The sequence below is a fragment of the Anolis carolinensis genome, chromosome 4 (assembly GCF_035594765.1).
Source record: "Anolis carolinensis isolate JA03-04 chromosome 4, rAnoCar3.1.pri, whole genome shotgun sequence".
In the NCBI taxonomy this organism is placed as follows: Eukaryota; Metazoa; Chordata; class Lepidosauria; order Squamata; family Dactyloidae; genus Anolis; species Anolis carolinensis.
The window spans coordinates 251978804-251994571 of record NC_085844.1 but is presented as its reverse complement, the minus strand read 5'-3'; the positions used below and the strand labels follow the sequence as shown (position 1 = coordinate 251994571).

Here is a 15768-nt window from a genome sequence, read left to right as displayed (position 1 = left end):
TGGAAGTCGTGGTTTGAGGAAGCGCCCGCGATGAAATCCTGGGGTTTATCATTTGACAGGGCATCAATTCTGTGAGCCTGCAAACCATCATATCCAATGGTGTCCCTTAAATAAATTGTGTCCATTATATAAAATGGCGAAATCAAGGTTTGCTTTTGAGAATTTACTTTCTTTGGAATTATTTTCAAACCATGGAATCTTGAGTCCATGGATACAGAATCCATTGATACAGGGGGCCAAATGTATAGCAATGCACATTGCACTGGTCAATTGTGCATTGAACAATGACACTAAGTCATTGGTAGGTATAGCACATGGTTGCAATTCTGCATGGGGTTTGCATGTTTGGACATTCATGCTACACTACACAGAGGTTGCATTTCAAGTCAGGTCTTGAAGATCTCCAAGTCAAGAATGCTGAAGCCTAGCCACTCTCTTGCAAGTTACAAAACTTCTCATTGTGAAGAAAACCAATTGCACACAGGGCACACCAAGAGAAACAGAAAGGAGCAGCAGGCTTTGATGGACGGCAGGCAGCTTTGATGGACAGCAGACGCTGAGAGCTCAAGCAGAGGAACAACAATAGAAAAGCAGCTGGGAAAATAAGAATAAGGAAACAAAAGCGTTGGAGACAGAAACCAGCAAGAGCAAAAGCATAAAAAGGGTGGAAAAGCAGACAGCAAGAGCAGTCAATTCTCTGATCTTTATAGATTCTGCATGCTATTTTCAAGCATTTCTGGGGGAGGCTAAAGAACCATAAACTTCTAGAGTTGGAAAGAACCCCAGTTGGGATTGCCTGATTTTGCTGCCCACAGGGATATTCTTGCTGTCATTGTTTCTAGGGGAGTGTTAAGAGGAGTGGTGATTCTCATGAAACTTTTCCTTGATTTAAGTCTACTGGGAGGAAGCTGATGGCAACACAGTGGGTGGCTTTCACAGTGTTCAACCTTATTTCTCTCGCAACTGGCAGCAACTTGCTGTCACACATTGGGGGGACGACAATGCCAGCTATCTTATAAAGTCTATCAGCAAGTGTAGGTTTGAGATTATTCTACATGTTTCATTCAGTGCTATATTCTCTTGCTTTGCATGGACAGATTTATGCCAGACAGGGCATGCATAATCAGCAATTGAGTAAGACAAGGACGGGGCTGATGCTCTTATTAATTTTGAGTCTGCATCCCATGCACTATTAGTAAGTTTCCGCAGGATGTTATTGCATGCAGCTACTTTGTATTTGGTGTTCACAAAGTGTTTCCTAAATGTTAATGTTCAATCTAAGGTGACACTGAAGTATTTAGGGTGCAAACAGTGTTTGAGCTCTTGGCCTTCCCAGGTAACCTTCAGTTTCCTTGGCTTCATGATTATGTAGACGGAAAGCACACACTTGTGTCTTGGCAGGGTTAGGCTTCAGGTGGTTATCTTAGGAGTAGCTGTAGAGATCTTGTGTTAATAGACTGGAACTGGATCACTAAGCTAATTCATCTAAACCCCGAGAAGATGTTGCCCATTTGACACCTCCAGAGATTGCAATGGTGGGATGGAGAGGATCTAGGATGTTAGGTTTACATGGCAAAGAATTTCCACACTTCGATGGCTTCTCAGCTGGACCTGTGGTGGCCAAGCAGACCTCTGGGTGAACTCTGTCTTGGCCATCTCCATGCAGCCTGGAATTTTCCACTCAAGCTCAATAAATGCTAAATAACCATCTACATTTTGTCTTGGTGTGGTTTGGTATTCTCTCCAAAAAGGCCGTCCTCTTTCCATAGTCTCAGATCAAGGCAATTTTTCACCTGCCAGGCCTCCCTCTCGATCGATTAATGATCGAGGCCAAGGCAGTTAGCCCAGTCTAACTCTGCCCTCAGAGCAGAAGTTGTGTGCTGAATCTAGGGTCATTCCAGACCTTTGACTATTTTGGTGGCCCTTCTCTGGATGCCTCCCATCTTGTCCATCTCCTTCTTGAATTGTTTTGTCCAGAACGGGACACAGGGGTATTATTATTCCAGGTGGGATCTAACCAAAGCAGACGTGAGTGGGGCTATGGCTTTGCTTCATCTGGGCACTATTGATGTTGCCTAGAATCCCATTGGCTTTTTTAGCTGCTGCATCAAACTGTTGGTTCATGCTCAGCTTGTGGTCTACTAAGGCTCCTAGATCTCTTTCATACAGACTGTTTTCAAGCCAGTAAATATCATCTTGTCAATATACCTCCTGAGCAAGCACCTGGCTACCATCCCTACCATCTCTCAGAGAAATGCCTGCTACACTGACACATCCAGTAGGAATGACAGTCTTGGGCACAGTCCAAAACCAACATCCCTGGTCTCCATCTGAGTGCGTGAAACAATGACTCTTTTAAGATCCCACCTCCAAGGCAGGCCGGAAGGAGCATGTTTATCTCTGTGGCTTGGCCTCTGGCAATGTTCACTGCATCCTCTTCCACTTTTCATTGAATTCAACAAGACTCTGCTAGATTCACACAATACAACCCCTTTGTCTCCTTGAACTTGTTTCTGCCGTGCCTTATATAAAAATAGCACTATTAATGGAACTGCCACCTTGGAGGAGGTTCTACCTAGAATGGCAAGGGACATGAAAGGGCTTGCTCTGATGCGCTCGTATATGGTCTAGATGCACTCTCAGTCCAACTCGAATAACCCCAATGATGCAATCGCAGAAGGGTGAGCCCACACCTTCATTACTCCCATTGATTCAATGAGTCTACTCTAATTGATCAAACCCATTGGTTTTAGACCAATGCTATCAAAACCCAGTCACTTGACTGGGACTAAATGGACACTGCAGTTTCACCCACTTTAAATGCCAGAGCTCAAATCTGTGAAATCCTAGGAGTTGTAGTTTTCCAAGGTCTTGAGCCAATTCTGCAAGAAAGAGCTGGTGTCTTACCAAAGTACACATCTGAGGATTTTGTAGCACTGAGCCATGGAAATTCATGTGGCATCAAACTACATTCATTCTGTAGTATAGATGCACCATTTGGAGGAATGCTGGCTAGGGGATTTGGGGATCCGAAGTCCAGAAAAAGCGACTTGCTCAAGTCTCATTCGAGATGCCTCACAGCTCAGATAGACCCATAACAGCTGCTCTCCATCAGTACTCTTCCTCTCATGAAAAAAAGGACAAGGTCTTGATGCTTTGCAACCCATCAACATGAAAGCCAAGCAGAAATGTCAAACAAAGAGGATCGACAGTGGGCCAGAGGATGATGGTTAGCCCTAGAAGTGTTAGGAGGACTTCTCATTTTTTGCAGCCTTCATCAGTCTGCTCCCAAAGTGAACCATTTATAGTGGGATCAGGTGTCAAACAGAGATGTGTTACTGCCCCACTTTATTCTCCATCTTCATAACTATAATTCTGCACCTTGTTGATGGGAAGCTTCCCACCAGTGTGGAAATAACCTATTGGACAGATAGCAAGCTCTTTAATTTAAGTTGAAAGCTAAAAGTAAGGTCACAAATACTTCTGTTATAGAACTACAATATGCCGATGATATCATAGTCTGTGCTGATGCAGAAGAAGGCCTACAAGCCATTTAAACACATTCTTTGCAGAAGCATATGAAAAACTAGGTCTCACTGAACACTGAGAAAAACAGCAAAATGCACCAACCACAATCCCACTGCAATTTCAACAATTAAGCTCAATGGTGTAACGTTAAAAATGTTGCCCATTTCTGCTCCCTGGGCAGCCACTTCTTCACAAAAATCAAGATCAACACCGAAATACAACATTGTCTGAGTTCTGTGAGTGCAGCATATTCCCAAATGAAGCAGAGGGTGTTTGAAGGTCAGAACATTCATTGGGATTCCAAGATGCTTGTTTATAATGCTACTGTCCTCCCAACTCTGTTGTATGCCTAAGAAACATGGACCTTCTACAAATGTCACTGTCAACTTTTTGAAATTTTCCATCAGTCTTGTCTCCAAAGAATCCTGCAAATCTCTTGGTAAGAACACAGGAGGATTACCATCAGCATTCTGGCAGAAATAAAGATCACCAGCCTTGATGTGATGATCCTCTGCCATCAACTTCACTGGACTGAATGGCACATTGTCCGAATGCCCAAAGATCACAGTCTCACAAAGCAATTATTTTACTCTCAGTTCACGAATGGCAAAGAGAATGCTGGTGGACAGCAAAAGAGACTGAAAGACGGTCTTAAAGCTAACTTCAAAAATGTGGCCTAAACAGTATACCCTGAAAGAGAACTGGGGTGCCCTGGCTCTCGAGTGTCTAACTGGAGTTCGGCTGTTATCAACACACAGCAATATGTATTTTGAAGGGGCACGAATGGAGAGTGAAAAAGAAAAATGGTCCAAAAGGAAGAAGATGTCTCAAGGAAACCCTTGTCAGGACTGCCTTCTATCTAGAAACCTCACATGTCCTCACTGTGAAAGACTATGAGGATCCAGAATAGGTCTCCATGGACCCACTGCCAAGAGATAGATTGAGCTAGAAGGGAATTGATGGAGAACATCTGGAGCATAAAGGAGAAGTCTCCTGAGTTAGGGCAATATGGGGAGCCTCTGGGAAGCTTTCAGAGCTGCTTGAGATGGATATATATATATATATATATATATATATATATATATATATTAGAGTTGTGCACAGAATTCGTTTAAATGTGTCTTTTGTTCCTTTTGTTCCTTTTGTGTCTTTTATTTCTTTGGGAGCATGAAAGGGAAGCCCACTCCTTGCACGAAAATCAGCTCGACATGAAAGCAAGCGGGAGCTGATCCTGGCCCCAAGCCTGCTTTTGTCTACAGCTGAACACCTCCCAGAACTTGCCTTCTTGCCTTGGAAAGAGAGTGCGTGTGTGGCATGGCATCCAGGCACAGAAAGTGCATTTGCCTGCCAGTGCCTGCAGCTGAGCGCCTCTTACTATAGAGTAAGAGGCATTTGGCTGCAGGTACTGGCAGGTGTGCGTGCTTCTGGCCCTGCATGCCACACCCCACGCATACTCTTTTTCCAAGGAGAGTAAGTGTATGGTATGACATGCAGGCCCAGAAAGCATGCCAGTTCCTGCAGCTGAGCATCACCTCTAGAGTAGAAGTAGCAGGTAAGAAGCCTCTTTAAAGCGTGAGCCAGGAAGTGGAGTCTGGATGGGAAGCGCCCCCCCCCCTCATAATGTTGTGATAGAAAATGGATTTTTGGGGGGTCCAAACCAAAAACAGATATCTGCCCTTCCAATTTGGAGAGGCTCCCAAAAATGGACTGAGGCCCCCATCAAAAGCTGGGACACAAAACAGGTCAAGATTTACCCCAAATGCACAACCCTTTTGTTTTGTGCTTCTATCTTATGGAAGCTGACTTGAGTCCCACAAACGGGGAAAGGTAGTCTAGAAGGAATGAAATAATGCAGTAAGACTACTGTGTCTGCAGAGGATACTTTCCCAACCAGACCAGTTACCTGAAACTGTCGACATGACCATTAAATAATATGGCTTCTATAGAGCCCCAGTATATCATGGAGTCGCATTGAAGGACCTAGAGAGATGTTCTTTCTAGGAATCTTCTAGGTCCTTCAATGCAATTCGATGGTAGATCTGGTTACAGCCAAAGTCCTCCATGAAACTAAAATTCCCAAGATTGCAGAGGATGGAATTATGGCAGTACAATGAATGTAGATGACCTCACACCCACTCTTCTTCTGGGTCACACCACTTCACATGATGAAATGACAAAGGGAGAAGAAGAAAAAATAGAATCTCAATGCTTACCCTCATATGGCTCCAGTGTGATGCCGAGATTGTCTTTGGATCTGCATTCAGGACCCAGCGCCCCATTGTAGCTGACGATACGAGTGCCAATCTTCAGTTCGCACCAGTGCTTTCCTGCCGTGTTGTTTTTGATAACAGCAAAGACATCAAAGTCGCAGCCGTTGTTGATCCCCTCAGAGACTTTGATCCTGACCTTCAGAGTTTCCTTCAGTGGCAGTGAGTCTTTGCACTGGACCTGGTCCTGAACCTTATGCCTTGCCTTTGCGAAAACGGCCCGCTCTTCCTTTGAGCCTGCCAAAGAGAAGCAGAAAGGCTTGAGGTCACTGGCCAATGGCATATGTTACTGCCAGGTCCAGCAGTCTGGCCTTACGCAGACTCCCCGGTATTTTGAGCCAGCTCAGGAAGGGCTAATCATCTCTCATCCTTTCAAACAAGGAAAGTATCACCAGCTTCAATGATTAGAGGAGGAGGCTTGACAAGACGAGCTCTAGCTGAGACTTCTAAGTAAAAAAGCTCTGTGGAGTAGGTCTACATAGCAGACAACTTCATATTCTGGCTCCTAACCCTGATTCTGCTGTCCTTCCATTTGTATCCCCAAATTCCTGGCATTTGACTTCTGCGCTCTGAATTTGGCTGTTGTTTGTTCTTGACCTGACTCTGTATTTCTTCGCTTTCCTTTGCTAATTTGACTTTTGGCTTCACCATCAGCTCATCATTATCAGTTTGTGTTTTTCTGTTATTTTGGCTGGACTTTCAAATACTTTAGGTCTTTGGTTAATTTTTCTTGCTGGGACTCAACCACATCCTGCATACGTTTATAGCCTCATCAAGGAATTAAATAGGCAGATGACACTTCCAGACAGCCACAAAATCCGCGCCAAAGCGGGTTTTAAAAACCCGCTTTGGTGCGGATTCCTGTCATCACTTCCCCCTCCCAAAAAACCAGGTTTTCCCAAGGGGTTGGCTGCATCACATGCTGATTACAATTGGGATAGCATGCAGCCACCCTTAAGCCTCCCAAATTTTACCCTAAAAATTAAATAAAACATACCTGGCTGCCATAATGTTTCTCTTCACGGCCTCCTTCCATGAGGAAATAACGTGCCAGGAGACCAGAACGGGGTGGGGAGGGGAGGGTGTGTGGATTGGGCCCAGGAATCATGTGACACAGTCCCCGGGTCCAATCCACACAAGACCCATACCTGGTAAGACCTGGATCTTACCAGGTATTTAATGAATTAATTTGGAAAATCAGGTAAACCCTGGTTTATTCCAAATTCATTCATTTTTACAGGAGGCATTGTTTGGACGATTCTGTTAAAAACCAAGGCATGTCCTGGATAGGCCCTTGGTTGGCAGGGAAAGCCCTTCATCCATTGGCCTCTGCCTGCTTGTCTTCCTTTCTCTCCTCCTATTACCTTACGAGTTAGACTGATATTTCTCAGGTACATGACTCTTTTTAGAGCACATGGAAAGCCCGCTGGGTCCTTCTATTGTGAACATAGTGAGCTGAGAGTGCAGGTAGTTAAATAGCTAGGCCCTTAACTTTCCAATCTAGAAATGCAGTTCTTTGAATAAAGTCTTTTATAATTTGTAAAGATTGATTCTGCTCCTATACTGGTGATGTTCATCCACTCTACTGCTGGCACTAGAAGCTTCTGGTCTGCTGAACTGCTGCTACTGTTGTTGACACTGCTTTACATGCCTTTTTAAAATGCCTTTTCCTTATTAAATTACCCACACAACATTGCTATTGTTTGTGTAAATCTCAGCCCTGATAGTGGGAATCAGTACACAACAGATGCATGCCCAGGAACCTAGAAAATAGCAGGGCTATTTGGCCAGAGGATCTTCAACCCAAATCTCTCACTGAGTGCTGGTCCTGGGGCTTGCTGAATGATAACTGGCCACCACTTTTGTCAGATTGACTTTGGTGGATGTGATTAAAATTGTCTCTCTCAGAATTTTGAGGGCCTCAATGCAACTCTGTGCCCAGCATCTCTTATGCTAGAGGATCTGGAGATTCCCTATAAGAACACTTGTCTAAGAAGACAGCTTTCCAGTGTAATTCTATAGTCAGTGGGTGAAGTAGACCATGCTGGAGAACCTAGATAATCCTAGAGAGAACTCCAGTGTGATTCAATGGTCAATCTTCAGCAGATGTTGACTATAGAGTCATGCTGGAGGGCCTAGAGATGCCTAATGAGAATGCCTCTGCAAGAAACGTAAATGTCTCCAGTGTGCTTCTATGGCCAACAGGCAGAAGTGGACCATACATTTCCATAAAGGACCGCCAATGAATCCCAGGTGTTATAGGCTTAATTTCAGAGGAAGGACCTGGCAAACTCACCTTGCCTGAGAAAATGTTATTAAATTTATGGGGCCACCATAAGTCAACAGATGGCTTGAAGGTATCTACCTATACATATACAATATGAAAGCTCCTGAGATTCTATCTCCCACCTCTTCCTGCTCACTTAAGAACACATACACACATATGCCATAGGACCTCCATAGGTTGCTCTGCTCACCTTCAGGGTACTTGTAGAGGTGGGTTATGTCCTCCCTGGTGTCCCTGCCCACGCTCTTGGTGCTGATGTTCATGCCCGTCTTACTGGTGTCAATGCTGATCACTTTCCAGGGCATGCCATACTGACGCAGATAACATACCATGTCGGCATTGACCTCAGCAAAGACAAATGGGACGTCATACTTGAGGTGAACGTCTCCTTCCTTGATGGCCTTGACGGGTGCTGGGCCACAGCAGTAAATGTCTGCCGAGAAGAAAAAGGGTGGTCAACAGGTGGAAAACCTTGTGCATCAAAGAATGCTGAGTGCTTGGGAGGTGTTTAGTCCAAATTACAGGATGGAGACCAAAAGTAGCTCCATGGACACCTGCCCATTCTGCCTCCACAGATAGTCATTTGTCAAAATGAGAACCCACAATACTATCATCAAGGTGAGATGCTCACTTTGTACTGGGCAAAACTTCCTCAAGTTCATTTCTAGCTGGAGATTGGAACTTTCTGTATGCAAAGTATGAAATGGTGGCAGTCTAACGCAAGCTAAAATCCTTGAAATATGATGGATTACAAGTCCATGCTGGTGGAGGTGAGTAATGATATTTCATCTCACAGTCCAATGAGATGGAGTTTTGAATCACTGTTGAAGTGTGATGGGGGATAGACTTCCAGAAATAGTTCTGGAAGCACATATTTCCCTTTATGAGACTGCCCAAGCTTCATACTAGGTGGATATGATGGAGGTGAGCATTATTATTCCATTTCATAGTCCAGTGAGATGGAATTTTAGACCATTGTTGAAGTGTGATGGAGAAAAGACCTCCAGAAATGCATCTGGGAGACTATATTTCCCCTTATGAGATTGCCCAAAGTTAACTAAGGATGGGAGATTAGTAATTTGAGTATTATTTCATCTCACAGTCCAATGAGATGGAGTTTTGGGGTATTGTTGAAGTGTGATGGAAAAAAGATTCCAGAAATGGCTCCAGATCCCTGGAAGACCACATTTCCCGATATGAGATCAGCCAGGCTTTCTACTAGGTGAGGACAATGGATCTGAGCATTATTATTCCATCTCAAAGTTCAGTGAGATAGGGGTTCAGACCACTGTGGGAAGTATGATGGGGAAAATCTCCAGAAATGGATATGGTGGGGATCATGGAGGTTTCCATCTCATAATCCAATGGATGTTGACTATGGAGTTACACTGGAGGGTCTAGAGATTTCTAGAGAGAGCATAATGAAATCTGCAAAAGTTAAATTCACAATTGATGGTGTTGGGGGTGTGGGGAGAGGGAGTCTCAGTATTCCCAGGCCACAGAATGATCCGTTACCTCCGCTTTTCTCTTGAGGTGTTGGATCCAAAACCTGCCACCCACCATATCCCTCTGGAAGATCTGGACGTCCCATCCAAGATTCAGCCCAGCAGTGAAAATACCTAAAGGAATCATATGGGGGGGGGGGGGGAAGGGGGGGAGACACAGGAACAGGTAACTCAACATATTCAAAACAATCCAAATTATAACAATATGAAACATTAATAAAATATACATATTTGTGTCAGAACCCTGCTACTAGAGCCTGGATGTGGCTCTGAGTTTCAGGGTCACTGACATTGATAAGACACCTGCGGCTCAGGACTCGGAGAAGAAACGGCTGCTGGACTTGGCGGGGAATTTGCGCGGGGTTTTGCTGAGCGGGAAGAGACTTTTCAAATGAGGGGGAGGGTATATAAAGGATGGTTGGCCGGAGCCTCCCATTCTTGGCTTTTTTGATGTTCATGTTTCCTACAGTAAAAGTTTCTGGTGATAACACAGAGAGTCTCGTGTGTTCATTCAGGAGCGGCTGTGGTGAGCTGACACTAAGCCAAGAATACGGACACCATCCCGCTGTAGCGGTGAGGTGTAACATGCAAGTGGAGGATGAAGAGCTCTTGGGCGCAGGAGGAGGAAGGTCGGAAAGGGCCACTCCCGAGCCGGACGCTGAGTTCCACCAGCTGGCGGCCCTGGCGTCATCCACCGCTTATGCCCAGCCAAATGGGGTAACCCAGAGGCGTGGAGTGGTGCGGGGAGACAGCACCGGAGGAGAGGAAGGTTCACCTTCCCCAGGCCCACAAAGGATGGTGTTTCTGGAGGAGAGGATGTCGGCGATGGAGACCACCCTGGCAGTGATGTCGAGGGCGATGGAGCGCCTGGCGTTTTTGGCGGAGCCAGAGAGAGGAAGGGAACTTCGGGCTGGCTCAATGTGGGACGTGAGCGTGGGAAGCAGCCAGGGCTTTGCAGACCTCCCAGCACCGAAGGGAAGGGAAATGCGAAAGGAGCCCGGCGCCCGGCCCAAGACCCAAACAAGCCTGACGCGGGTGGAGGAGAGTGACGACGAAGGGGAAAAACCTCCGAGAATCCCAGCTACGCTCCCAGCTGAGACCCTGGTGCCCCTGGCGAATGCCGGGCGTGGCACAGGGCCAAGAGAAGCAGCAGCGGGGCCCACTGGTCCGCAAGGGGGCTTGCGACGGGCGGAGAATTGGGGATTGCCACCACAGGGACCCCTACCGAGACGAGAGGAACTAAGGATCGAGTTTGGGGGAGAGTCCTCTGAACTGGATTTTTTCCTGACCACGGTGAGGGGCTATATGGAGGACAATGCTCACACTTTTAGAACGGAATCCAGCCGGATACGGGCCATTGGTGCAGTGTTGAAGAGGGGAGCGGCCAGCTGGTACGTTCAGCTGCACGCGCGGCGCGACCCATGTCTGGGGTCACTCCGACGCTTTATGGGGGCCCTGGAGACCCGTTTCCGAGATCCACTGGAGCAGATCCGGGCGAGGGAGAAGTTGAAGACCGTCTCCCAGGGGCAGAGGTCGGTATCTGAGTATGCGGAGGAGTTCCAATGCCTCGCCGAAAAGGTGCCGGAATGGTCTGCAGTAACAAAGATAGAACTCTTCAAAGAGGGTCTCAGGCGGGAGATCCTCTCCTGGGCGGTGCATCGTGATGAGCCTGACACACTGCGCGGATGGATTCAGCTGGCGGGGCGCGTCGAGACATCGCTGGCCCAGGCGAGGAGGCACCGAGGAGGGCTACAGCAGCGGCCGCAGATGAAAGAGGGGAGCCGGAAGGAGGGATCAACCCCAGCCGGGAGGAGAACGGAGCCGACAGGGAACGTGAGCGCCAGCAGGAGGGGCTGCTTCGTGTGCGGCCGTTTGGGCCACAGGGCTGCCGAGTGCTGGCAGAGAAAAGGGGAAGGCGGAGGCCCGCCCAAACCAAGAGCCGTGGCAGGGAAACGCGCCGAGGAAGAACCACCGATGAGGCACCACTCGGGGGGGTTGGTAAGTCAGGACAAAGCCATGATAGTGGTCCCCATTCAGCTGGAAAGTGGCAGCAAACAAGCAACCTGCAAAGCATTTGTGGATTGTGGATGTTCCAGGAACATCATCTCCCCTGAATTAGCCGAGGGATTGGGATGCGAAAGAACGAACCTAGAATCCCCAATAGCTTTTTCGCAGTTGGACGGATCCACAGCATCGGGATCGTTAGCTAAGTACAGTGCCGAAGATGTAAAGTGTAAGATAGGGAGTTGGGAAGGAAAGGTGTCATTTGTGATATCACAAATAGCCAGCTATAATGTTATACTAGGCATGCCGTGGCTGGGGCAGGCCAACCCGCAAATCAACTGGGAGAATAAGAGCATGATCTTCAGGATGAATTTGGAAGAAGGGAGCCAGGAAGTTGAGAGGGAGCCAGGGAAAAGGGGGGAGGAAGACTCTATCAGAATAGCAGAACTGGCAGATAAATTACCCCCAGAGTATCGGGATTTTGTGGACGTGTTTGATGAGAAGGAAGCAGACAATTTCCCACCGAAGCGGAGAGTTGAAGTGAAAATAGAGCTAGTCCCAGGAGCAGAGCTTCCCAAGGCAAAAATATACCCGATGTCAGCTAGGGAAAAGGAGGAACTGAGAAAATACATTGATAAAAACCTAGCGAGGGGTTTCATAGAGCCTTCAAATTCCCCTCTAGGGGCGCCTGTGTTGTTCAGGCGGAAAAAGGACCAAACGCTGAGGCTCTGCATTGACTACAGGGGCCTAAATGCAATCAGTACTGTAAATAAATACCCCCTACCCTTAGTGAAGGACTTGATCGCCCAGTTATCGGAAGGACAGATATTCACTAAATTGGACTTAATTGAGGCCTACCATAAATTGCAGATCAAACCAGAGGACAGGTGGAAGACGGCCTTCTCCTGCGCATTCGGATTATTCAATTATCGTGTGCTCCCCTTCGGTTTGTGCGGGGGAGGGGCCGCGTTCATGCAATTAATCAACGAAGTATTGCATCCATTGTTGTACAAGGGAGTCTTTATTTTTTTAGATGACATATTGATAATGTCTCGAACTAAGGAACAACACGTAGAACTAGTCAGGGAAGTCCTACAAAAGTTGAGGGAAGCGAAACTGTATGCGAAGCTTGCCAAGTGCGAGTTCAATAAAGACCAGATAGACTTTCTGGGGTATAGGATTTCCTCCCAGGGAGTGGCGATGGACCCTGCGAAGGTGGAAGACGTGAGGGGGTGGGAAGCCCCCAAAACACGGAAGCAGCTGCAATCCTTCCTAGGGTTCGCAAACTTCTATAGAACATTTATCAAGGACTTTGCGCGCCTCACTTTGCCATTAACGGATTTGTTAAAAACTAAAGGCAGGGGAGAAACAGCCAAAGTGAAGGCCCCAGGGGCCAAACTGACATGGACAATAGAATGCCAGGAAGCTTTCGAAGCCCTTAAAAAGCGTTTTACTGAGGAACCTGTCCTACAGCACCCTGATATGTCTAAGGCCTTTGTACTACATTGCGATGCGTCAGACCGGGCATATGGGGCAGTTCTGCTGCAGAAAGACGAGGGGGGGAACCTGAAGCCATGTGGCTATCTGTCAAAAAAGTTTAGCGATACAGAAAAAAACTGGCCGATTTGGGAGAGAGAAGCCTTAGCGATTCTAAAAGCACTAGAGTGCTGGAGACACTTTCTGGAAGGAAGTGGAACACCGTTTGAGGTGTGGACTGATCATAGAAATTTACAGTATCTAAGATCCCCTCGTAAACTATCAGCGAAGCAAATTAGATGGGCCCAATATTTCAGCCGTTTTGATTTCAGACTCAGATTCTTCCAGGGGAAACATAACATACTCGCTGACGCTCTCTCTCGGATGCCTCAGCACGGGGGAGGAATTCAGGAATCTGAAGGGAGCCTGTTCCTAGATAAGCAGTGGGGCCTGGCAGTACTAACTCGAGCACAAGCGGCCAAAGAAAACAAACGTACTGCCATTTCCACGGGGGGAGGAGAAATATGGGAGGAAGAGTTGAAGCGAGCGTATGGAATGGACAAATGGTTACAAACTAACAAGGAAAAGGGAGAATTGTGTGGGGATTTGGTGTTTGTAAATAAGAAATTGTATATTCCTGAATGTTTAAGACGAGAAATGTTAAGGAAGTGCCACGATAACAAGGGTGCGGGTCATCTAGGCCCCACCAGGACTATTAAACTGTTGGCCAAACAATGCTGGTGGCCCGGAATGAGGAAAGACGCCAGGGGGTACGTCACGCAGTGTGAATTATGTGCAGAGGGAAAAACACCACCGGGGAAGCCCCAGGGGCTATTGCAGAAGGTGGTGGATCCCATGAGGCCATGGGAATGCGTGGCCATGGATTTTGTAGGCGAACTACCCCCCAGCAGAGGCCACAGATACATTTGGACAATATTGGACCTATTCTCAAAACAGGCACACTTTGTGGCCCTGCCGAAACTCCCCTCAGCTGAAAAACTTGCTGATTTGTATGTGAAGCATGTATATCGCCTACATGGGTGTCCCGACAAAATAATTAGCGACCGGGGAGTCCAATTTACTGCAAAATTTTGGGGAAAATTCTTACAGCTGTTAGGAGCAGAAAGGAACCTGAGCTCGGCTTTTCATCCCGCAACCAACGGGGGAGTCGAACGCACCCAACAAACACTGTGCCAATTCTTGAGGATGTACACCAATTATAGACAGGATGATTGGGCGGACCTTCTACCGTTTGCTGAGATGGCTTTTAACGGGGCCGTACATTCGGCCACAGGTCGTGCCCCATTCGAAATAGTATACGGACAGGAGGTGGCACCTTTCCCCAGGCTACCCGAGTGGAAGGAAGGAGAGGGCCAGACCGACAAGGAATGGCCGGCCAAAATTAAGCAAGGGTGGCAGACCGTGGTGGAGGCATTGCGGGAAACACAAAAGAAGTACAAGCTCTTTGCCGATCGTAGGCGCCGAGAGGGGGACAAATTGGGCGAAGGGGATCTGGTCTGGCTGAGCACAAAAAACCTGAAATTGGGGTTCCCATCTAAAAAATTGGCTCCACGCTATATAGGGCCGTTCAGGGTAGCAAAAAGAATAAACGAAGTGACCTATGAGCTGAGGCTACCCAAGGACCTAGGAAAGGTACACCCGGTATTCCATTGCAGCCTGTTAAAAAAGTATAAAGGAACTCTGGACAGCGGAGAACAATAGTTGTGTTTAATCTTTTCCTTCCAGGACGAAGGGGAGGAGGACGCCATGTCAGAACCCTGCTACTAGAGCCTGGATGTGGCTCTGAGTTTCAGGGTCACTGACATTGATAAGACACCTGCGGCTCAGGACTCGGAGAAGAAACGGCTGCTGGACTTGGCGGGGAATTTGCGCGGGGTTTTGCTGAGCGGGAAGAGACTTTTCAAATGAGGGGGAGGGTATATAAAGGATGGTTGGCCGGAGCCTCCCATTCTTGGCTTTTTTGATGTTCATGTTTCCTACAGTAAAAGTTTCTGGTGATAACACAGAGAGTCTCGTGTGTTCATTCAGGAGCGGCTGTGGTGAGCTGACAATTTGATTTCAAAAAGCCATTAAACAATTTAGGAGATTCAAAGCATTAAACATCAAAATCTATCTAAATCTAAATCTAATCTAAATCTTCTATCTTCTAATCTATCTATCTAATCCCATCCAATCCAATCCAATCTATCTATCTATCTATTCCATAATAAAAGCAAAAACCTGTATGTGGCACAGATGTCTGCTCACACAGACAGCCTTCAGCCTCCACAAACAGGCTATAGTTCCTAGGGTTAAGAATCTAGCAAGTCACTCTTTTCCACTGACATTTCGGTTACAGCGAGCTCCATGAACATGCAGCCCAGCCCCTGCCAATGTCCTTCCCAAACACTACAGCCCACCACCCAAGGAATGCTTTTGTTTGGGGACCATTTCATCCTAGATTTTGCTTTTTCTTCCACCACAGGCAGGCATCCCAGGGTTCTCCATTGCTGTGGAATTTGCATGGCCCCGCCCACTGCCCTTCCCTTTCAAATCTGTCTGCATAACAAACAGAGCAGAACTGAGCTGCAACTAAACTTACTGGAGGAGTTTAGGGATTGACTCCACATGGTGGAAGTTGTAGTTCACCCTGCATCAAGTCAGAGCACTGTCACTCCTACTGGGGAATGTAGAGGAGTTG

The 15768-nt window shown here is 47.0% G+C and overlaps 2 protein-coding genes across 2 annotated transcripts in view; one reads left to right on the top strand and one right to left on the bottom strand.

Annotated features, from left to right (window-relative positions):
* LOC100553086 (protein-glutamine gamma-glutamyltransferase 2-like) overlaps positions 1-15768 on the bottom strand; it is a 46302-nt gene that overhangs the window by 6191 nt on the left and 24343 nt on the right. The window contains exons 6-8 of the mRNA XM_062979792.1: positions 9598-9701; positions 8273-8515; positions 5742-6032 (exon numbers count right to left, since the gene is read on the bottom strand). Coding sequence (XP_062835862.1) covers positions 5742-6032; positions 8273-8515; positions 9598-9701 — 638 coding nt within the window. The remainder of the gene's footprint in view (positions 1-5741; positions 6033-8272; positions 8516-9597; positions 9702-15768) is intronic.
* Positions 9749-15093, top strand: LOC134298567 (uncharacterized). Its single transcript, XM_062979203.1, has 2 exons — positions 9749-11585; positions 14814-15093. Exons 1-2 carry the CDS (start codon positions 10002-10004, stop codon positions 14853-14855), a joined length of 1626 nt encoding a protein of 541 aa, XP_062835273.1. The 5' UTR covers positions 9749-10001; the 3' UTR covers positions 14856-15093.